Source organism: Theropithecus gelada, chromosome 17 (genome assembly GCF_003255815.1).
Source record: "Theropithecus gelada isolate Dixy chromosome 17, Tgel_1.0, whole genome shotgun sequence".
Taxonomy (NCBI): Eukaryota; Metazoa; Chordata; class Mammalia; order Primates; family Cercopithecidae; genus Theropithecus; species Theropithecus gelada.
In genome coordinates, this window is record NC_037685.1 from 83,358,303 (window position 1) to 83,381,180 (window position 22,878).

The 22,878-nt window shown below is 44.0% G+C and overlaps 1 protein-coding gene across 2 annotated transcripts in view; it reads right to left on the minus strand.

Annotated features, from left to right (window-relative positions):
- CNMD (chondromodulin) overlaps positions 1 to 19,949 on the minus strand; it is a 36,022-nt gene extending 16,073 nt beyond the window's left edge. For both annotated transcript variants that reach the window (XM_025364490.1, XM_025364488.1), the window contains exons 1-4: positions 19,656 to 19,949; positions 19,062 to 19,202; positions 13,220 to 13,360; positions 4,499 to 4,612 (exon numbers count right to left, since the gene is read on the minus strand). In XM_025364490.1, the coding sequence (XP_025220275.1) occupies positions 4,499 to 4,612; positions 13,220 to 13,360; positions 19,062 to 19,202; positions 19,656 to 19,808 (549 nt within the window). In that variant the 5' untranslated portion in view covers positions 19,809 to 19,949. The remainder of the gene's footprint in view (positions 1 to 4,498; positions 4,613 to 13,219; positions 13,361 to 19,061; positions 19,203 to 19,655) is intronic.
- Positions 19,950 to 22,878: the final 2,929 nt, after the last annotated feature.

Below are 22,878 nucleotides of genomic sequence, written 5' to 3' on the forward strand. Positions count from 1 at the left end.
CCTGGTGGTGACAAAATCTCTCAGCATTAGCTTGTCTGTAAAGGATTTTATTTCTCCTTTGCTTATGAGGCTTAGTTTGGCTGGATATGAAATTCTGGGTTGAAAATTCTTTTCTTTAAGAGGTTGAATATTGACCCCCACTCTCTTCTGGCTTGTAGGGTTTCTGCCGAGAGATCCGCTGTTAGTTTGATGGGCCTCCCTTTGTGGGTAACTTGACCTTTCTCTCTGACTGCTCTTAACATTTTTTCCTCCATTTCAACCTTGGTGAATCTGACGATTATGTATCTTGGGGTTGCTTTTCTCGAGGAGTATCTTTGTGGTGTTCTCTGTATTTCCTGAATTTGAATGTTGGCCTGTCTTGCTAGGTTGGGGAAGTTCTCCTGGATAATATCATGAAGAGTGTTTCCCAACTTGGTTCCATTCTCCCTGTCACATTCAGGTACACCAATGAAACATAGGTTTGGTCTTTTCACATAGTCCCATATTTCTTGGAGGCTTTGTTCATTCCTTTTCATTCTTTTTTCTCTAATCTCGTCTTCATGCTGTATTTCATTAAGTTGATCTTCAATCTTGGATATCCTTTCTTCCGCTTAATGGATTTGGCTATTGATACTTGTGTATGGTTCACAAAGTTCTCGTGCTGTGTTTTTCAGCTCCATCAGATCATTTAATTTCTTCTCTAAACTGGTTATTCTAGTTAGCAATTCCTCTAACCTTTTTTCAAGGTTCTTGGCTTCCTTGCATTGGGTTAGAGCATGCTCCTTTAGCTCAGAGGAGTTTGTTATTACCCACCTTCTGAAGCCTACTTCTGTCAATTTGTCAAACTCATTCTCCGTTCAGATTTGTTCCCTTGCTGGCGAGGAGTTGTGATCCTTTGGAGGAGAAGAGGCATTCTAGTTTTTAGAATTTTCAGCCTTTTTGCACTGGTTTTTCCTTGATGTTGGTGACCTTCAGATGGGGTTTCTGTGTGAATATCCTTTTTGGTGATGTTGATGCTATTCCTTTCTGTTTGTTAGTTTTCCTTCTAACAGTCAAGCCCCTCTGCTGCAGGTCTGCTAGAGTTCGCTGAGGTCCACTCCAGACACTGTATGCCTGGGTATCACCAGCAGAGGCTGCAGAACAGCAAAAATTCCTGCCTGTTCCTTCCTCTGAAAGCTTTGTCCCAGAGGGGCTCCCACCAGATGCCAGCCAGAGCTCTCCTGTATGAAGTGTCTGTCAATCCCTGCTGGGAGGTGTCTCCCAGTCAGGAGGCATGGGGGATCAGGGACCCACTTGAGGAGGCAGTCTGTCCCTTAGCCAAGCTTGAGTGCTGTGCTCGGAGATCCACTGCTCTCTTCAGAGCCAGCAGGCAGGAACGTTTAAGTCTGCTGAAGCTGTGCCCATAGCTGCCCCTTCCCCCAGGTGCTCTGTCCTAGGGAGATGGGAGTTTTATCTATAAGCCCCTGACTGGAGCTTCTGCCTTTCTTTCAGAGATGCCCTGCCGGGAGAGGAGGAATCTAGAGAGGCAGTCTGGCTACAGCGGCTTTGAAAAGCTGCAGTGGGCTCCGCCCAGTTTGAACTTTCTGGCAGCTTTGTTTACACTGTGAGGGGAAAACCGCCTACTCAAGCTTCAGTAATGGTGGACGCCCCTCCTCCCACCAAGCTCAAGTGTCCCAGGTCGACTTCAGACTGCTGTGCTGGCAGCAAGAATTTCAAGCCAGTGGATCTAAGCTTGCTAGGCTCCATGGGGGTGGGATCCACTGAGGTAGACCACTTGGCTCCCTGGCTTCAGCCCCCTTTCCAGGGGAGTGAATGGCTCTGTCATGCTGGCGTTCCTGGCCCCACAGGGGTATGAAGAAAAACTCCTGCAGCTAGCTCGGTATCTTCCCAAATGGCCACCCAGTTGAAACCCAGGGCCCTGGTGGTGTAGGCACCCAAGGGAATCTCCTGGTCTGCAGGTTGCAAAGACCATGGGAAAAGCATAGTATCTGGGCCGGAAGGCGCTGTTCCTCATGGCATGGTCCCTCACAACTTCCCTTAGCTAGGGTAAGGAGTTAGTTCCCCAACCCCTTGAGCTTCCTGGGTGAGGTAATGCCCCACCCTGCTTTGCCTTGCCCTCTGTGGGCTGCACCCACTGTCTAACCGCTCCCAGTGAGATGAGCCAGGTACCTCAGTTGGAAATGCAGAAATCACCCACCTTCTGTGTTGATCATGCTAGAAGCTGCAGACTGGAGCTGTTCCTATTTGGCCATCTGTATATATACTTTTATGTATCTCTCAAATTTCCTACAGTAACAAAGTCTTTTTTAAAAAAAAAATCAGGGAAAAATATATTTAAAAACCCAGAAAATATACTGCAAACTTATGATTAAATTTGGGTCAGCCATTGTTGGGGAATTGGTCCTTGTAGAAGGCAGGAGAGAACAAGTTCTGGGTCCATTTATAGGGAAAATGGCAAGGATTATAGTTCACTGAAGTCTTCATGACAGAAACTGAGGGATATGACTATAAAAAATGGTAATGCAATAAGAGAAGTTCAAGGGTCTGAACAAAGGAGGTCTTGGTCCCATTTTTATACTTAGTATAACATATTCGCACTGAGAAGATGGTCTTTGATTCTGAACAGCACAGCTCATAAGGAACCAGCTGGAACACCATCAGGAGAGAATGACCAGAGCAAGGAAGGTCTGGAATACATCTCACAGGATGGATGGGAAACAGTAGAAAAGAGAAAACAGAGGAATGGTAGCCAGCTTTACAAACTCACAGGTTTGTTTTTTAGCTTTTGTTTTGTTCTGTTTTGAGACACCGTCTGCAGCTGCTCCTATGGGGGCAAACAATCAGGCAGTTTCCAGGCACCTTTGCTTACCCATAGTTTTCCTCTTTTGCCTTGAGGGAGCTGATACTTACTTTACCTCCTCTCAGGGATACTGGGAGGATCAAAGATGATCATAATAAAATTAACAATGAGCAGCAGCCATCTGTCAACCATCAGGTAGATTCAGGGCCATGGGTACTGTGTGCATACCCCCAGCTTGCAGATGACAATATCCATAGGGAGTATGAGAGCTGGGATGTAAATCCACGTCTTTCTGACTTCAAAGCCCATTTTCTCTCCACCCTCTCCTGCCACAACTCAAATAAAAGACAATAATCAATGGGACCACTTTGTAAGCCCTAAACCACTATTAAAAGAAAGGTATTATTGTTAAATGTGTCTTTAGAACACTGTATGCAATTCCTAAAGTAAATTTTTTAAAAAATCAAGCTCAAAGGCAAGTTATTAATAATAAATGAAAGAAACATGTTTTAAAACCTCACAGGTTTGACACATAGAAAAGGAATTGGATATATGTTGTGTAGCTTCAATGGGCTGAACCTGAACCAGTGGGAAGAAGTTGTAGGAGGAGCTATCTCAGCTTAATGTAGGGCAAAACAATTAGAACTACCCTCAGTGAAGCTGGCTGGCATTGGGGTGGGGGATGAGTGCCCTGTGGCTGCTTTCCAGTGGAGGCTGTGTGATTCGCTATCATGGGTCCCTTTAATGAAGACTCTATCTTGTGGAGTCCTTTGTCTTTATTGTGGAGTCTCTTTTGGGTTTTTTTTTGTTGTTGTTTTGTTTTTTGTGTGTTTTTGTGTTTTTTTTGGGAGATAGGGTCTCATTCTGACGCCCAGCCTGGAGTACAGTGGTGCAATCTTAGCTCCCTGCAGCCTCAATCTCCTGGGCTCAAGTGATCCTCCCACCTCTGCCTCCTGAGTAGCTGGGACTATAGGCACGCACCACCACGGCCAGCTAATTTTTTGTGTTTTTAGTAGAGACATGGTTTTGCTGTGTTGTCAAGGCTTGTCTTAAATTCCTGGCCTCAGATGAACTGCCAACCTCAGCCTCCCAAAGTGCTGGGATTACCAGCGTGAGCCACCATGCCTGCCTCTATTGTGGAGTCTTAACCACAGACCAGATAGTTCCCTAACCGCAGGCAAATAAGGCCATATGAGCACCCAGCCCCTTTATGCACTTTAAAATGTGGCTTCCCAAAACGTTTAAATATGCTATATCATGTGAGAAGAATCCCTTGACCCCAGTAGGACAAAAACAGTTTAAATTCCTTTGGCAGAGAAGAAATAGAATTTACGATCTAGTCATGAACCTATCCAGATACTAGAAACCAAAAGGGTTGTGCCTTTAGGCTGGGCGCGGTGGCTCACTCCTGTAATCCCAGCACTTTGGGAGGCTGAGGCGGGCAGATCACTTGAGGCCAGGAGTTCAAGAAGAGCCTGGCCAACATGGTGAAAGCCCGTATCTACTAAAAATACAAGTGAGTTGGACGTGGTGGCGTGCCTGTAGTCCCAGCTACTTGGAAAGCTGAGACAGGAGAATCGGATGCAGTGAGCCAAAAGCGCCACTGCATTCCAGAGTGAGACTCTGTCTCAATAAAAATAAAAATAAAAACCGGAAGGGTTGTGCCTTCGAACAATGTTTGCCTAGCAGTCTCACTGTCTCAGGCATGTTGGTACCCACCAGTTCGGAGGAGATGCTCTGTTTGGTCACGGCGCCCACCTCAGGAATACGAGCCTTCACTTGCGCTTTAATGTAGCACTTCTCTCCTCCAGCAAAACGAATTCCTGTGATGCCCTATGAAACAAAAGTGTATCCATCTATCTATCCGTTTGTTCATTTATTCCATTTATTGAGTGTCTACTGTGTTCCAGATGCTTTTCTGGGTGCTGGGGATAGGGATGAACAAAAGAGATGAAACTGCCCTGATGGAACTTACCTTTTAGCATTATTTACCAATAATAAAAAACAGCCGAGCAGCCAGGCGCGGTGGCTCACACCTGTAATCCCAGCACTCTGGGAGGCCGAGGCAGGTGGATCACGAGGTCAGGAGATCAAGACTATCCTGGCTAACACGGTGAAACCCCGTCTCTACTAAAAATGCAAAAAATAAAAAATAAAAAATTAGCTGGGCGAGGTGGCGGGCGCCTGTGGTCCCAGCTACTCGGGAAGCTGAAGCAGGAGAATGGCGTGAACCCGGGAGGTGGAGCTTGCAGTGAGCCAAGATCGCGCCACTACACTCCAGCCTGGGCGACAGAGCCAGACTCCGTCTCAAAACAAAAACAAAAAAACAAAAACAGCCGGGCACGGTGGCTCATGCCACCAGAACTTTGGGAGGCTGAGGTGGGCAGATCACCTGAGGTCAGGAGTTTGAGACCAGCCTGGTCACCATGGTGAAACTCTGTAAAAATACAAAAATTAGTGGGGTGTGGTAGCGAGCTCCTGTAACTCCAGCTATTTGGGAGGCTGAGGCAGGAGAATCGCTTGAACCTGGGAGGCAGAGATTGCAGAGAGCCAAGATAGCCACTGCACTCCAGCCTGGGTGACAGAACAAGTCTCTGTCTCAAAAAAACAGAAACAAACAAAAACAGAGATAAAGTCAGGTAATAACTGTTATGAAGAAAAATAAGACAGGAATGATGAGGTGGTAATTTAGACAGCATATTCAGGGGAGGTGACTCAGTGAGGGGATGATATTTGAGCTGGGACAGAGTATGTTAGTTATTCCATCTATATTCACAAGCTCAGATGAAATGCCACCTTCTCCATGCAGCCTTCTCTGAACATCTCGGCCTAAGCAGCTATCTTTCCTCTGCTTTCCCATAAGTCCTCCCCTCTTCATTCCTCAGCTGGGATAATTACTCAACTATACATAGCCTACTTAGTTATAAGCTTCTTGAGATCAGTATTTGAATCTTTTTTGTTTTCTTTTTTGGTGACCCCACAAAGGTTCTCGAAAGATGTTGGTCAAATTAATTAATTCTATGAATTCAGAATTTTCCTAAATTACTGAACCCAGAGTAAACAGTAAAACTTTTTACAGCGCCTGGTCCTGAACTTTCCTTCTATACCTTACCCAAGGACTCGGATTTTTTTTTTTTTTTTGTCTCCTGAGAGATATAAACAATATCTTCTCTTGGTCTGCCTAAAACCTGCCTCAAGGGAAACATCAACCTCAAAGCTCCAGTCTTGGCTGACAGCACAGCCCCGGTTCTACCCACAGAGGACATGATGGGTAACAGGACGTTCTGTCCCAAGAATGTTTACTCTCCCCTGCTGCTATTAGTTTCAGGAGTAGTGAACCTAAAATAATATTAAAGGCCTACAATTTTTATGGTATAATAATGGAGATACTAGCACAAATCTGAACCTTATCAGTCCTCTGTTGAGTTGAGGCAAGTGTTGGGATGATATAGAAATGGTACCAGGTCCAGTGACAAGGAATGGGGGAAGAAAACACTTAAAATGTAGGGATCCTGGCTCAAGATTCAGCCCTTTACAATGAAGAAGAAAATTAAATGTAAGTCATGCTGGAGGGGATTCATGGATAGCTCTACCTTATGCAGTCCCAGAGCCAGGAGTCCTACAGAAGCTGGTGAGTAAAGGACTGCAGAACACAGAAGACAAGGCTCATTCTTCCTCAAGCTCTTTATTATTTGTCTTGTGGCTTTATTAATCATGCATACATATGTAACTCATTTCACCTATTTCTCCCAGCACTTCTGCTCACTCAGAGAGAGAGACAGGGGCATTATCCCCACTTTACAGAAGGGGAGGAACTCCGAGGCTCACTGCTGAGGCTTGGCTCTCACTGCACTTGCAGAATTCACTGGAGAGGGTTTAAGAACACAGATGCCTGTGCCCCTTCCCAGAGATTCCCATTTGATTGGTTTGCTTTGGGGCCCAGGTAATGGTAGTCTTAAAAACTCCCCAGGTGTTTATCATTTAAAGGGTTGATGCCAGGGTTGAAGACTACCATATGAAAGAGAAAGGTATTCAAGGTAACAAAGCTTTTAACATGATTGCAATAACCTTTGGACCCAAGTTTCTTTTTATCAGTGGTTCACAAACCTTCCCTTGTATCAAAAATCCCCTGGGTCCCCAGCAAAACTTCAGAAGTCTTCATTAACAACCACACCTTAAGCCACCAAGGAAAATCACAGACACCACTGATGCTGCTTACAGCTAAAAAAAAAAAAAAAAAAAACATACAGAGAGTATACTACTGCATGCACCCAGAATCAAAGCCTAAGTGCCCTACCTACCCAACACCAAAATCCACCCCATGAAAGCAAATTTAAAAAACTGTAATAAGCAACTATTACATCAGATGCACAGATATCAACACAAGGACACAGGAAGCATGAAAAAGCCATAAAATATGACACTTCCAGAGGAATACAATAATTCTCCAGCAACAGATCGCAATCAAAAACAAATTTATTAAATCCCAGAAAAAAATTTAAATATTGATATTAAAGAAGCTCCATGAGATACAAGAGAATACTGAAAAACATGACAAATCAGAAAATTTAGGATTGAGAAATTTAATATGAATATGAATGAGAAATTTAATAAGGAGATGTATATTATAAAAAAGAACCAAATAGAAATTATGGAACTGAAGAATTCATTGAATTAAATACAATATACACTTAAAAGATTCAACAATAGAGGCCAGGCACAGTGGCTCACGCCTGTAATCCCAGCACTTTGGGAGGCCAAGGTAGGTGGATCACCTGAGGCCAGGAGTTCGAGACCAGCCTGGCCAACATGGCAAAACCCTGTCTCTCCTGAAAATACAAAATAAAAAAACAAACAAAAAATAGCTGGCCATGGTGGTGCATGCTTATTATCCCAGTTACTCGAGAGGCTGAGGCAGGAGAATTGCTTGAACTCAGGAGGCAGAGGTTGCAGTGAGTTGAAACGGCGCCACCACACTTTAGCCTGGGCAACAGAGCCAGACTCCGTCTCAAAAAAAAAAAAAAAAAGATTCAACGATAGACTATTTCAAGCATCTCAGAACTTGAAGACAAGTCTTTTGAAATAACCCAGTCAGACAAAAATAAAGAAAAAAGATTTAAAAAGGGCCAATCATAGTGTCTTATGCCTCTAATCCCAACACTTTGGGAGGCTGAGGCAGGAGGATTGCTTGAGCCCAGGAGTTCGTGACCAGCCTGAGCAACATGGTGAGACCCCATTTTTACAAAACAAATTTAAAAATTAGCCAAGTGTGGTGGTGTGTGCCTGTAGTTCCAGCTACTTGGAAGGGAGAAGGATCACTGGTATATATATCTATATATCCACAATGGAATACTATTTGGTCATAGAAAAGAATGAAATCATGTCATTTGCAGTAACATGGATGGAACCGGAGGTCACTATGTTAAATGAAAAACAAATGGCACAGAAAGACAAATGTCACATGCTCTTACTCCTATGTGGGAGCTAAAAAAGTTGATCTCATGGAAGCAGAAAATGATAGACACCAGAGGCTGAGAAGGGTATATGGGTGGAGCTGGGGAAATGAAGACAGGTTGGTTAATGGGTGGTACAAACATGCAGTTAGATAGAAGAAGTAAGTTCTAATGTTCAATAGCAGAGTGGGATGACTATAGTTAGCAACAATGTATTATTATATGTTTCGAAGTAGCTATAAGAGAGGACTTGTTCCCAACACATAGAAATGAAAACCAAATACCCTATCATTACACATTCTATTCATGTAACAAAATATCACATATAACCCATAAATATATAAAATATTATGTAACAATTTTAAAAAGGCAAATTAAAAAATCACCTGGGTGGGGTGCAGTGGCTCATGCCTGTAATCCCAGCACTTTGGGAGGCCGAGGCGGGAGGATCGTGAGGTCAAGACATGGAGACCATCCTGGCCAACAAGGTGAAACCCCGTCACTACTAAAAATACAAAAATTAGTTGGGCATGGTGGCGTGCACCTGTAGTGCCAGCTACTCAGAAGGCTGAGGCAGGAGAATCACTTAAACCCAGGAGGCGGAGGTTGCAGTAAGCCAAGATCGCACCACTGCACTCCAGCCTGGCAACAGAACGAGACTCCATCTCAAAAAAAAAAAAAAAAAAAAAAAAAAAAATCACTTGGAGGACTTGTTAAATTAAACAGTGTTGTACCCCACCCCCAGTTTCCCATTCAGTAGGTCTGGGGTGGGGCCTAAAATCTGCATTTCTAACAAGCCTTCCAGTGATACTCCACTGGCAGCCTGAGGAATACACGTGGAGAATAACTGCTTTCTCTATGCTACCTCCTGTAGGGCCACTGCTCTTATTTGGCATGTAAATTTAGGACTCATAGTTTGAAAAACAGAAGGCAGGGAGGGAGATGATTCTCCTTATGTGACATTTTCTCTTAACTTCAGACACATCCCCTGAATGTGACATGTGTGGAGGGAACGCTATACAACCGTCACGATATCCCCAAAGGGGAGAGCTGATTCTACTGAAGGATTCACAGCCCTGAATGGGAATCTCGTATTAAGTTGGTTCTGACAGTCGACACACCTCAGCGAGAACTGAAACCCCCATGGGGTGGGAAGTGTGGGAAAGAATTCACACATATTTACCACCATGTCTAGCTAAAACTCCACATCAAGCAGCCAGATATATTAAGAGATTAAATAGAGGGAACTGAAAGAAGCACAAGAAAGCCAAGCAAACCTTCTGTTTTTGCAAACAAACAGGCTTTAGAAGCTAGTGATAATGAAGAAATTTGCTAGCAAGGGTGATGAGTGAAGAGTCCAAGAATCTAACATTCTTTTTTCAAAAGAGTGAGGTAATCTTACCTTGGCTGCACGTTTTTTTCTTTCTAAAGTATCTCATCTATCTACTTCTATGGCTTAAACCAGAGGTTCCCAAGGATGGTAGGAGTTCCTGTCCCCAAGACAGCACTTTAGAAATCCTTTGAGGAGTTTTTTGTTGTCACAAAGATTGGGGGCACTCCTGACCTTTACTGCACAGGGCCCAGGGACGTCAGGTCCTGCAGAGCCTGGGACAGTCCTGAAGAACTAATTGTCCTGGGTTGGAGGAAAAAAAACCTGTTTGTAAATATCAGTGCCTAGCACTCAATGTTGTTTTATATGTATACACAAAGTACTTTTTGGCATAGTCTTAATGTACAACAAATTTCCTAGGAATGCAATTACTGTGAAATGGAGAGAAAACAGTGCTTTTCTTCACTGTTTGAGAAAATTACATAGCATTTAAATTGCCAACACACACTTGTGTCTGTCTGCATTTTGGGCTGTGGCACTGACAGTCATTCAACTACTACTATACTATAAGTATCTGACTTTATGTCTTTAGTGCATCTGGCTGAACATTTACATATGAAGTCCATATTTTTAATATAAATTAGTTTCATTTTCTTTTTCCTTTACCTTGTAGTTGGAGGCTGAATTGATAGGTTATGCTGTCTTTACTTTCTCTAGCTTTTTAAATAAAAAATTTCAAATATTCACAAAATTAAAAGAATTATACAGTGAACACCCATATACCCATCAGTTTTTTCTTTCAATTTCTAAGGCTTTCTGTTATATAAATGGGGCATTCAGTCTAAGGGTGTTGGCTTAAAGCACAGCGCTGGTGTTTGTGAGAGTATAACTGGAATGTAACTCACACAGCTTGAATGAACTTGGCTTTTCTATCTCTCAGGGTGGAGAGCCTGGAGCACTTTTTTCAGTGCTATCCTTCCTTGGGGGTTGTTTTTTCCCACTGGGTTCTACTAAAATCTTGGTGGGGTCCTGGATGAACCGGGGAGACTGTTCATTTACAATTCAAAACCTCTTATGATCTAGCCCCACCTGTATCCCCATCTTCTTTCCTTCCCCAAGCTGGGCTGAACTGGGCTACTTAGAATTAGAACCCTGGAACAAGCCTGCACATTCGTGTTCACTATTTTTCCCTGGGCCTGGAGAGCCTTCCCCTACCTGTCTGACGGTTGAAATCCTAATCATTCTTCAGGACCTGATTTGGCCATCACCACCTCCGTAAGACCTGCTCCAATCCCCTGTTCAGCAAGGATGTTTCCTCTCTGTTCATGGCTCATTGGAACACATTTTCCAGGCTAACCTGAAGCTGTTTCTGTGTGTGTGTCTGCCTCCTGGACTGAATTAAAGGGTCCTTGAGGGAAGGGTCAATCATTTTTGCATTCCCCCTGCTTAGCACCATCCCTTGCACACAGTATGTCTCAATAAATGCTTCTTGAATTTGACTGTTGATTCAAAATACAGGAGAAAGCAATAGCGTAGGTACCATAGTGACTGATTCATGTGTTTTCAAAAGTTCAGGCTTGTTTAAACCCACAACAGGTTCTATCCATCAAAAAAATGTTCTACTCACCAGTTCTGACTTAGAGAAATGTGGAAGCTATCAAAGAGAATTGATCAGTTTATAAAATATCTGTGGCCCTGTTGGTCTACAAGAACAAAACACAATCGATACCATTATTAGAAAAGAACCAAAGGATTATAAAACAGAAATACAGGTTTGGGATTAAAATATGTGAAAAGAATATTTTTGATACATGAACATCTCAAGAAAGATGAATCTTTTCTTATTCATCTCTGTAGCTCCCTTTGCATATCTTAATATTGTGGCATACCACAGGTATTCAATTTCTGGATTGAATAATGTGTGTTGGGGAGTCACATTTTATTAGTTTATATTGAGTAGTACAAAGAAAAAATGATTTTACCCTATCCTGTGTCTTGCAGTAAAAGCCTTTAATAAGTGCAGAGAAATTATACGTGTGCATTGACCAGAATCATTTGCAAAGCTATGACTAAACAAAGTGCAGCTGGGCACATACAGAGCTGCAGAGGCTGTCCCCAGGGCAGAGATCATTCTGAACATAGTCAGTCAGTCCTTGTCATGATCAAATAATATCTAACATCACAGCAGCTCTAATGTTAGCATCTGTTGGGTATTCAAATGGACTTATGAGGTATATTTTGGTACCAACAAGAGGAGTGCTTTCACTCAAATGAAAAGCATCTTTAGCTTTTCTCATCAATCAGAGGAAGATGGGTCGATGAGGTGTTTGTGGACCAATAAACTATCAGAAGAGACATTATTTTCAAGAGCCTTTTTTCATTATGAAGTTTCACCTACTCCATCTGCAGATTTAACAGGAAAACACAAATAGTAATGCCTCTTCCTCATCGTAAAACATGAAAGGGCATAAAATATATATGTTGGCCAGGCCAGGCCAGGCCAGGCCAGGCGCGGTGGCTCACGCCTGTAATCCCAGCACTTTGAGAGGTCAAGGCGGGCAGATCACGAGGTCAGGAGATCGAGACCATTCTGGCTAACACGGTGAAACCCCGTCTCTACTAAACATACAAAAAAATTAGCAGGGCGTGGTGCCGGGCGCCTGTAGTCCCAGCTACTCAGAAGGCTGAGGCAGGAGAATGCCGTGAACCCGGGAGGTGGAGCTTGCAGTGAGCCAAGATCCCGCCACTGCACTCCAGCCTGGGCGACACAGCGAGACTCCATCTCAAAAAAAAAAAAAATTTATGTTGACCAACAGGAAATTCGGCCTGGAGTGACACTTTGGTTTGCAGATGTACACTGAAACATTGCTGCACAGCTTAATGTCTCAAATTGCCTGTAAATGAAATTTTTGTTAAAAAATCAAAACAAAATAGTCTCTCCTCTTCAAAGGAGGTGTGCATGTTTTATCTCTAATATGCTATGGTCAGAAAACATATGCTATAATAGGAGAATTTGCTCATGGTAATTTTCCGGATTAAATAGGAAATCGGAATTGAGAAAAGTATGTAAATAGATCCCACTTGTTGCTGTTGAGATTATTAGGTCATTAAAATTTCCCTCTACTTCAGAAATTTAAATTTCAAATCTCACAACATTCTTGGATAGTTTTGAGCATTTCATTCATCATGTTACAGAAATTCGCTTGAAAAGAAGTAGCTCCTTCAAGTCTTTCTGCCAAGACTTTATATAATTCTAAGAAGAACTTGTTCTTTTCAGTGCTATGGTTTTTTTTTTTTCTACATTTAAAAATCAAGTTTTATTTTGATTTCCAGGAAATACCTTTAATTTCCTAGAAGTAAAAAAATTTTTTCAAAACAGCTAAATCCTTATGTACATGAATTCAATGAAGGTGGTTCTTTTTGTTTTTGGTATTTTACAACTGAAGTGTTGTTTTTTCTTTCACAAATATGAAGGACAAAGTTTGGTCCTTTCTCAAAGAGAATATGCTATATGACGTATGTGGATTAGTGGCATTACAGCTGCTATAAAGAACAGTTACCGTTTGGATGTGTGTGAGAAATGCTGCTTCTCCATGAATTAGAAAAGTCCCCCAGGCTTGCCTGGTTAAACTCTGTAAATGCATGAAATATACTTACATTCTGGAAATCATTAACTTCAATTGCTTCTTCAGCTCCACTTCCCATTTTAAAGGTCTCCAAGTTGTTCCCAGCGTCTATTTCCATTGACCCATCTTGTAATTTCCCATTGATACTCATGGTGTAATGGACATTGTAAATCTGAAAGTGAGCATAAGAGTTAGTGATGTCTTCTTTTTTGAGCAAGTCAGGGCTTATCTTTAGAACGGCAGCGTATCAGGTAGCGTACATATGTTTCAGAGATACTTGGGATAGTCCTTAATAATAATACATTTATATACGAAGACTTCATTCATACAGCAATCAGTTAATGCAATGATTTCCTTAAAAACACCTTATGAGTAAAACCTTTGGTTGTCTCTGACACCTATTCCAATAGCTCAGTAATTTGCAATGCTGGCTGTACTTTAGAAGCATCTGGGTAGACTCTCTGGGTACCATGCCTGGGTTTCACCCTGGACAAATCAAATCAGAAGCTGTGGGGAGGGCGCGTGGGCATAGGTCTTTCTTATTCTAAAGCTCAACTCTATTATGCAACTGGGTTGAGAACTATTGATGGATAAATGGAAATTGAGGAGGCAGAAGGTTAATTGGACTCCCAGCTGAATACGTCTGCAGTGGCACCTCAATTTCACAAGTTGTTTTCATCCTTTGGTCAAGATTAGGCATGGAGTGCCTTAGGCATATGGTATATGGTATTAGGTATATGAAAAGGACTGCAGACAGGACCAGGGTATGCTTGATATAGAGCAGCATGTGTGGAGAGGAAGGCCAATGTGCATGTTTGTTTCAGTTCAAAACAGTAGTACTCCCTGAACGACTCTATGGGGCAGGCCCATGGTGCTGTAGGGCATTTTGTTATGAGATGTGTGGGGTGTGTGGAAGAGGGGAAGGGACTTGACACTGCAGAACAGCACCAGTCCACGAATCAGGAAAACAGGTGGCCACACCACTCATCTCTGGATCTTGTGAGTTGCCGCAAGTGTAGAATGAAGTTGGACCTCATAGGTGGCTTTCATCCGTGTACTTAGAACTGTTGGGATCTCACGGGCATGGCTTAGAGGTGAGGATGGCACTGTAGCACTCTGTTCTCTCCTGTCCATCCACAGTCTAACCAGAGTGGCTCTGCTTTTTCTGTCTTATGTGTTGCATTTCTGAGTAACATTTTGTTAGAAAGACAAATTTCAACACTTAAAACTTTTTTTTTTTTTTAAGTTTGCCACTAATTAGCCGACCCAAAGGGCTCAGACACCTGATTACTGCACTGGTTTCAAAATAACTCAGATGCTGCTCCTGCTCGGTGTGCTGCTGTCCTGGTAGGCCTTTCTGTGTGTCAGGGCTAGGAGGTGGGTTTGTTTTTTGGATTTAGATGCATATGGATGTATATCTATATATCTTACATATGATATATTACATATCTTATATATAAATTGTAGATGTATATGTATACATATATATAAATCCTTAAAGGGGAGGAGTGAGAACTGATGAAAAACTGTTGCTACTTAATGTCAAGTCAGCCAGTCAAAACTGCAAATAGCTCACATCCAATTCAAGTCTGATTTTTCTTCCTCATTATGAAAAGTGACTGCTACGTGCACAAACACTGGAAAAAGGATCTGTTACTGTTGGATCTATTTCTTGCAGAAGACTCATTATTACAAGACCCACAGTGCACTATTTTATTATCAGCAGAGATACAGAAATGGCTTTGCTATCCAGCACCCTTTTAGGAACAGCATTCATTCAGCAGGACAGAAAATACCAGTGTCCTGTTTCAGCTCAACCATCCCTCATCGCCCCTCCTTCCCTGTCTCTTTCAGAGGAACTTAGATGTCTGCAATTTACTGTCTCCTAGGCTTCCCTGATCACAAGAATCACTCCTAGGGGTTCTGATTTAGTGGAGCTAGAGCACAGCCCACCAGTCTCTTTTCCCCTTGCCCCTCAGGTGGCCCTTATGATCAGCCAGTTTGGGAAACCTGTTTTCTTTGGCTGTGAGACTCCTGCAGGCGAGGTTTGGAAAGCAGGCTCTGTTCTGTCCGGTGCTCTCTGAGCAGCCAGTGTTCATATGGGTCAGTGACAACTGTCAGAAGGAGCCTGGCAGGCAACACCCATGTGAGTATCTTCCACTCATGTGACAAGAGGTTCAGTTTTTTGATTTTTTTTTTTTTTAAGAACATTGCACATAAGCTTTTACTAGTGAAGCAATGCAACATTTAAGAACATAACCATTTCTAAATTCTTAGCAGTTCTTAAGGAGACAAGGTTGTCACACTAGAAGAGTGGTCTGTGGTCTGAATTTCACATTCCTCCACCACTACCTCTGGCTGTCTTCTCCCCAACAAAGCCTCCCTAACTAGGTGCAGGGGTGTCCAATCTTTTGGCTCCCCTGGGCCACAATTGAAGAAGAAGAATTGTCTTGGACCACACATAAAATACACTAGCACTAACGATAGCTGACGAGTTTTTAAAAAAAATCTAAAAAAAAAAATCTCATAATGTTTTAAGAAAGTACGAATTTGTGTTGGGTTGCATTCAAAACCGCCCTGGGCCACATGCAGGACAAGCTTGACGTAGGGCATCTTGGTTGTGCAGCTGCAGCCCACCTTTTTTTTTTTTTTTTTTTTTGAGATGGAGTCTTACTCTGTCACCCAAGCTGGGGTGCAGTAGCACAATCTTGGCTCACTGCAACCTCTGCCTCCCAGGTTTAAGCCATTCTCCTGCCTCAGCCTCCCAGGGAGCTGGGACTACAGGCATGCGCCACCATGCCTGGCTAATTTTTTTGTATTTTTAGTAGAGATGGAAGTTCACCATGCTGGCCAGGCTGGTCTTGAACTCTTGACTTCAAGTGATCCTCCTGCCTCAGCCTCCCAAAGTGCTGGGATTACAGACCTGAGCCACCATGCCGAGCCTGCAGCCCACCTTTTATGTGCACTGCGCCATCTGCATGGGGACAGCAGTGAAAAGCTCATGCCCTCTTGAAGCTACTGGGGGAGGTTGGAGGGGGAGGAGGCAGTCCAGTTTCTAACAGACTAGACTCTGAGCTGGGGACGAGGCTGGGCTGTTGGAGCAGCATTTACCTTATCTGCTGTAAGTCCGTGGAACTGTGGACACCCAAGGATATTTTTATCCAAATAAGATGAAATTTATTATTTCCCAAAATTCTGCTCAATATGGTGCCTTTCACAGCCAAGGATATTTGCTAATGAGTTTTTAACAAGGCCTACGTTCTATAAGATTAATTACATGTTTGGGAAAATGTCTAGAAAAATTAGTCTGAGAGGAAAGGCCCCAAGCAATGATCTCCTTCCCTCATCCCACAGGGTGGGGTTGTCAGTTATCTCATACTGGTGGAAATTTCCCATATTTCAGTGACTTGTTCCATTTACAATAATGTGGATGAAAAATGGCCTCAATATTGGAGACCAGTTCAGTTGTACCCTGATTATTAGTACTCCGGTGCTTCAGAGTCCTCCAACTAAATTTCAGTAAACCTGTCCTAAGGGGATTTACCCACATGAAAGGCATAGGTGGCGAATTACAGCTGGTTCTCCTCTATAAACCAATACAGAGGAGCCGAGGCACAGAAAATCCCCAAAGAGTGGATAATCCATCTGGTATGACAAGTCTTTCTGTTTGACAGAGACTTACCTTTTTTGATTACATTTTGTCTGAGCTACCTAGATTTGTATTCAGGCAAAGAGACCTGTGTATGTGCTATGCCTAGATGGTGCCAAAGTTACTCTATTTAGTATTTTGTGATTTGTTTTTCATACTTAAGTCATATGGATCAGGGAGAAAAAAACTATCGTGATTTTCTTCATTCTCCTGTCTGTATAGGATATAGTAATAACTTTGATTGTTGGCAATAAAATGTGTGTCACTGTTCCTCTGAATTCTTAGAATTTAATACTGCTCTCTTGAACCAGACAACCAATCATCTTGCAGTAAAGTAAAAGATATGAAAAAGGGAGTTGTGCTTATTCAGTATGATTGTTTAATCTCTCTTTTTAGAAGCTTGTCAGTTAGTGAAGTTTACCTTGAATAATTAAATGCCAAGTGGTATTCATTTTAAAATATATATCATGTCCAGAATCTTTACCCAAAAAAAGCATAGCTATTTTTATCCCCCATTGACCTATACCACTGAGAATTTGTTATTTAAAAGATAGCATTTTAAATGCTATCTACAGGCGGTGACTCACGCCTGTAATCCCAGCACTTTGGGAGGCCGAGGCAGGCAGATCACGAGGTCAGGAGATCAAGACCATCCTGGCTAACACGGTGAAACCCCTTCTCTACTAAAAATACAAAAAATTAGCCGGGCGCAATGGCGGGCGCATGTGGTCCCAGCTACTTGGGAGGCTGAGGCAGGAGAATGGAGTGAACCCGGGAGGCGGAGCTTGCTTGCAGTGAGCCGAGATGGCACCACTGCGCTCCAGCCTGGGCGATAGAGCAAGACTCCGTCTCAAAAGAAAAAAAAAAAAAAAAAGATATCGTTTACATTCTAAAACCACAGCATTTCCCAAAGAGATGACAATCTAAACCCCGCTATTAATGGAGATGTAGATATTGAAATCATTCTCTTATTCACATTTGCTGTTTCAAACATGAGCATCTGGCCCAGCTTCTATATTTAAAATACAAATACATTAAGGCACTTTTCAAATACCCACAAAATACAGTGCAACTCTGATCTTACAAATCGATGCTTGTAAATTTGATATAGTCTCTAAAACAGACTCGGTGCTAAATGGCATGCTTATCTACATTAGACATTTGAGTTAAAAATACAAATTATGCAGTGACTGCAGAAGATGTGATGTGTAAAATGGTTGAATTGCTTTCAGCACCATTTTCTGTAAGTACTGGAATTCGTTCATGCTTTGCATTTCATGGTAGGAGAGAGAGGAAAAAACAGCAATCACCGATCCTCTGAGGATAGTGATTATGAAAGAACCCTTTGTGTGTGCCCTGGAGATGGAATTCTTTTCCATTAGTCGAAATAAGCTTATACCAGACCTGGCAGTGGTCATCAAGATAAAATGCCCCCTTTTACATAGGTGAACACATTCAGAGTATTTAGAGAACACACTGGAGCTCTGCCCAGTCAACTTAGAGGCAGTCTTTATACTCCTAGAGAGCCATGGAGCTTTAAAATAAATAGTTGCGTACAAAGAAAGTAGGACAGCAGTCAGTAAAACACCTACTATTAAATCACATGTGATGACTAGGCCAGAATTAATTGTTAAAGAGATTTTCCACCTTTAAGGAAGTTAGACTTTTTGTTTGTTTGTTTGTTGTTTTTGTTTTTGTTTTCCAGAGAGAGAAGGGAATGTTCATGGCTAGGTCACAAAAAAACCTTCTGAAAGGCAAAAATTCCTTCCCAATGGGTCTGAATATGGGTCTGAATATTCCTCCACTATCTTTGTCCTGGATTTTACATCCATAGCCTTTCTCAGCAGGGAGAGGCCTTAGAGATCATCCAGTTCTATTTCTTCCCTTAAGGAGGAGTACACTGAGGCCGAAAGGTGACATGCCTTCCCCACTGTCGCGCCACTGCTTAGCGGGAGATGGCCGAAAACGGCCTTTCTCGGACCGTCTACTGCATTCTCCCCTACTCTAGGCTTCAATCTTCTCCCGTGAAACCTTCACTTCCTCTTCTACAAAGTTGACCTAAGGCGGAAAGTTGCGTGCCAGAGTGGGACTGGAGAGGGGAGCTCCCGCTGGGCCCGAGGAGTCCTGCGGCAGCCGCGCGCAACCTCGCCGGCTGGCGCTCGGGCTCCCCCTAGGGGCACCGTGGGCGACACGGGTGTCCCCGCGCGCCGCCCTCTGGACTTACGTGACTGTCGCTCCCCTTCCAGAAGTAGAAGGCCCCGATGGCCCCGAAGAGCAGCAGCACCGCCCCTGAAATGAGGACCACGGCTCCCACCTTGAGCAGCCGCGCGGGGCTGGAAGGCTTCACCGTCACCGTAGCGTACGCCTGCGGACGGGGGCGGGAGAGGGACCGTCACGTTTGTGCCGCCCGCACCTGCGGCCCCGCGCGCACCCGGGCCCACGCAGTGGCCCCCAGGGAGTGGGGAGTCGGGCGGGAAACAGTCGCCCGGGCTCCTACGGGTGCCCCTTTCGCCGCGCTAGCTCCCGAGGGTCCTTTGCAATCGGGCGAGGAAGTGCGGTGAGCAAACCTCGCAGCGCGGGGCCTTTGCCCCAGGACCTGCACCCTCCATCGTCCACGGGACGCCCCTCCGTACCCGCCTGTGGATGCCGTGCCCCCTGCACACTCATACGCGTGGGCCGACACCCCACGCACACATTTGGAACCCAAATTTATCCCCCCCGCCAACATACTCATTCGGTGGCACGCATCCCTGAGTCGGAACTGTGGAACGAAATACTCACCCCGGGCCCTGCGTGTGGAATCCCTGGCGGTACTCACCGGGGGGCTGCAGAATTCCACGTCATCAGGTCCCACCAGGGCAATGGGAACTTTGTCGGAGTTCTCTGTCATGGTTCGAGCAGGAGGAGCGAGGCACTCGCAGACTCCCTGGGCGCCCTGAGCTCTGTCCCGCTGCCCCGACGTGCAGGGCATTTCAACGCCGCGCGCACACAGGGTGCACGGTCCCGCCTGGGCCAGCCCAGCCGTCCCCACCCCTTCCAGCGCCTCACCTCTCTCCTCCTTCTCTCTCCTGCGGCGGGCAGCTCGTCCTGCACTCCCGGATGCCCCTTTTTCTCCTCACTCTATCCTGTCTACTGACCCCCAAACAGCATCCCGGTGACTCTGAATGTGTGAGGGTGGTTGCGTCCCTCAGAGCAGGATGCTGAATCCTGGGACCCAAAGAAATACTCAAGTGCCAGAGCAACTAGCCATGCACCGAGGATGTCTTAGAATGTCAGCGGACTCTGCTGTGACACCTGGCTGGAGGCCATTTCCTGCAGGGTCTTTGTATGTGTGTGCTGGGGTGGGGGTGGGGGAAAGATGGCTCATGGAAGGTGAAGGAGAAGACAGCAGAGTGGCGCAGGTGGACAGGAGACACTGGCCTAAGAGTGTCAGGGTTAGGCCACCTTCTCACTGGCCTGGCATTGCTGGATGGCCCCTGGGACTGGAAAACGGAGCAGGGTCTTGGAGATGGCTCCTTGCCACCAATTTTTCTAGGGGGTGGGTACACTTGCAGCAAAAGTGAGAGCTAAGTAGAGCGGGGCTGGAGGGAAGGAGTTTGGGAGACCAGAATAAAAGTACACGCTGGTTGGTTGAATAAATTAAATAAGTGCAAACAAAAGCAACAATGGTAAAGCGCGCGCGCCAGCGCGCGCGCGCACACACACACACACACACACACAGAACTGATGTGTCCAAAGGAATAACACAAATATATATATGTGTGTGTGTGTGTATATCTATATGTTATATATGTATATATATGTGTGTGTATATATATATATAAAATTTTCACTTTCGGAAATGCCATCTTCCAGTTCCAGGATACATGGTACTTCATTTGGATCCAGGCTTCCTTAATTCACATTCGATTCTAGCTTTGTGCAGAGCCCTCTGGTGAGGTGTAAGTGAGGAGCACTGGTGCATGGGAGGGATTGAGGCTTCCCCAAAGGGCAGCGGGAGATTGCATGTGCAGGACTGCAGAAGGAAAAAGTGTTGAAGAATCATCCAAGACACATGATAAAGAGTGAGGTGACAAGCATGATGACTTGGGTCTGGGAAGGAGGGCAGAAGTGGAGGAGATGACTTTCACAGAAGAATTGATAGGACTTGGCAACTCCTGGGCTGTGGGAACTGGAGGATTCAGACCTAGGAGGATTGGGAGAGTGATAGGAACCCCAGGGAAGTGAAAAAGTTGGAAGGAACAGTTTTAGACATGTTGAGCTTGATGTGGAGATGAAAAGTAAAAGAGCCAAGGAAACATGCTGAGCCTGCCTTGGACTCAACTATGGAAATAGCTGTCTGTGCATCACACTAGACTTAAGGTGCTTAGAAAAAACTCCAGCAAGATCTTCTGCCAGGGCTCATCCCTGGGGAACTGCTGAGGCAGAGTTCAAAGATCTCTTCACAAGGGCATTCTTCACAGGAATTTTGGTGAAGGAATAAGAGAAGTAACTGTCAGAGAGGTGGGAGATGGTGCAATATAAAGTAGTACATGTAATTTTTAAAGGCACATTCAAAAAGGGTGGGTCAGCATTGTCAAATGCTGAAAAAAAAAAAAAAAATGAGCACAGAGAAAGGCCTTGGAAGGGCACAACCAGGAGGCCATGGGGAACCAGTGAGACAATAGTTCCATTTGCTTCCCTGGACACAGAAGACACATTGCAAAGGATTACAGAGTAATTAAAAATATTTGTAACTTATACCACAGACAAGGAACTAGTTTTCTTGTATAGTGTTTTCCTAGGAAAACCAAAAGAGCAAAAATGTAGTAGAAAAAATGGGCAAAGAATGGAAACAGAGAGTTGGTGAAACAAGAAGTACAAAGGGCTCTTAAATGTAAGAAGAATGCACAACAGCATTGTTTTGCCTATTTTTTCTTTTCTTTTTTTGAGACAGAGTCTTGCTCTGTCACCCAGGCTGGAGTGTACTGGTGCGATCTTGGCTCACTGCAACCTCCACCTCCCGGGTTCAAGTGGTTCTCCTGCCTCAGCCTCCCAAGTGGCTGGTATTACAGGCGCCAGCCACCATGCCTGACTAATTTTTCTATTTTTAATAGAGATGGGGTTTCACCATGTTCGCCAGGCTGGTCTTGAACTCCTGACCTCAAGTGATCCGCCCACCTTGGCCTCCCAAAATACTGGGATTACAGGCATGAGCCACCACGCCTGGCAACAACTGCATTCATACAAGGAAATGCAAATTAAAAGTAGATTGGTTCACTGGAAAAACATAAAAACACTTGTTAAAACAATCTGTTGAGGAATATGAGGGGCAGTGAATTTATGGACTACTGTAGTGGGTGAATTGGTACAACTTCTATGGAGAGCAATTTGATTCCAAAATGCAAAGTGCTGTTTCGTTTCTATGAATTTATCCTACAGATGCACTCACAAGGGTGGAAAAATCCTGTATGTGCAACGATGCTAACTGCAGCATGTTTGTTAGAACAAAGCACGAGTAATATCCTCAATGTCCAGAGTAGAGAATTTATGATCCATTCTCACCATGGGGCTTTGGCAGCCCTTTAAAAGAATGAGGCAGCTTTGGATATCGTGATGTAGATAGAACACTCTCTAAGATAAAAACACTCTCTAAGTGAAAAAAGCAAAAGGTAGAAAATGCGTAGAAATGCTTCCATTTGTATAAAGAAACACAAACAAGAATAAATATAAGTATATGCTTTCTGGAAAGACAAACGAGATGCTGGTAGTGGGGGTTGCCACTGAGGAAAATGTGAAGCTTGGGGAGACCAGTAGAAAGAAGATGCTTAACTGTGAACCTTCTGGAATGTTTTGAATTCTATGTTGTGAACACGTATTAGCTACTCAGGAATTGTGTGAATAAAGCACTAAATAACAGTGAGTAGGTGGGGAGGAAGTGAATGCTACAAATGGAGACAATTCTTTCAAGAACTTTCAACTTGAGGGGAAGAAGGATGAATCTAAGGAGGTTAGATGAGGGGAGTTAGAGGATCAAGGAAGGTACCACCTTCCCTTGATGA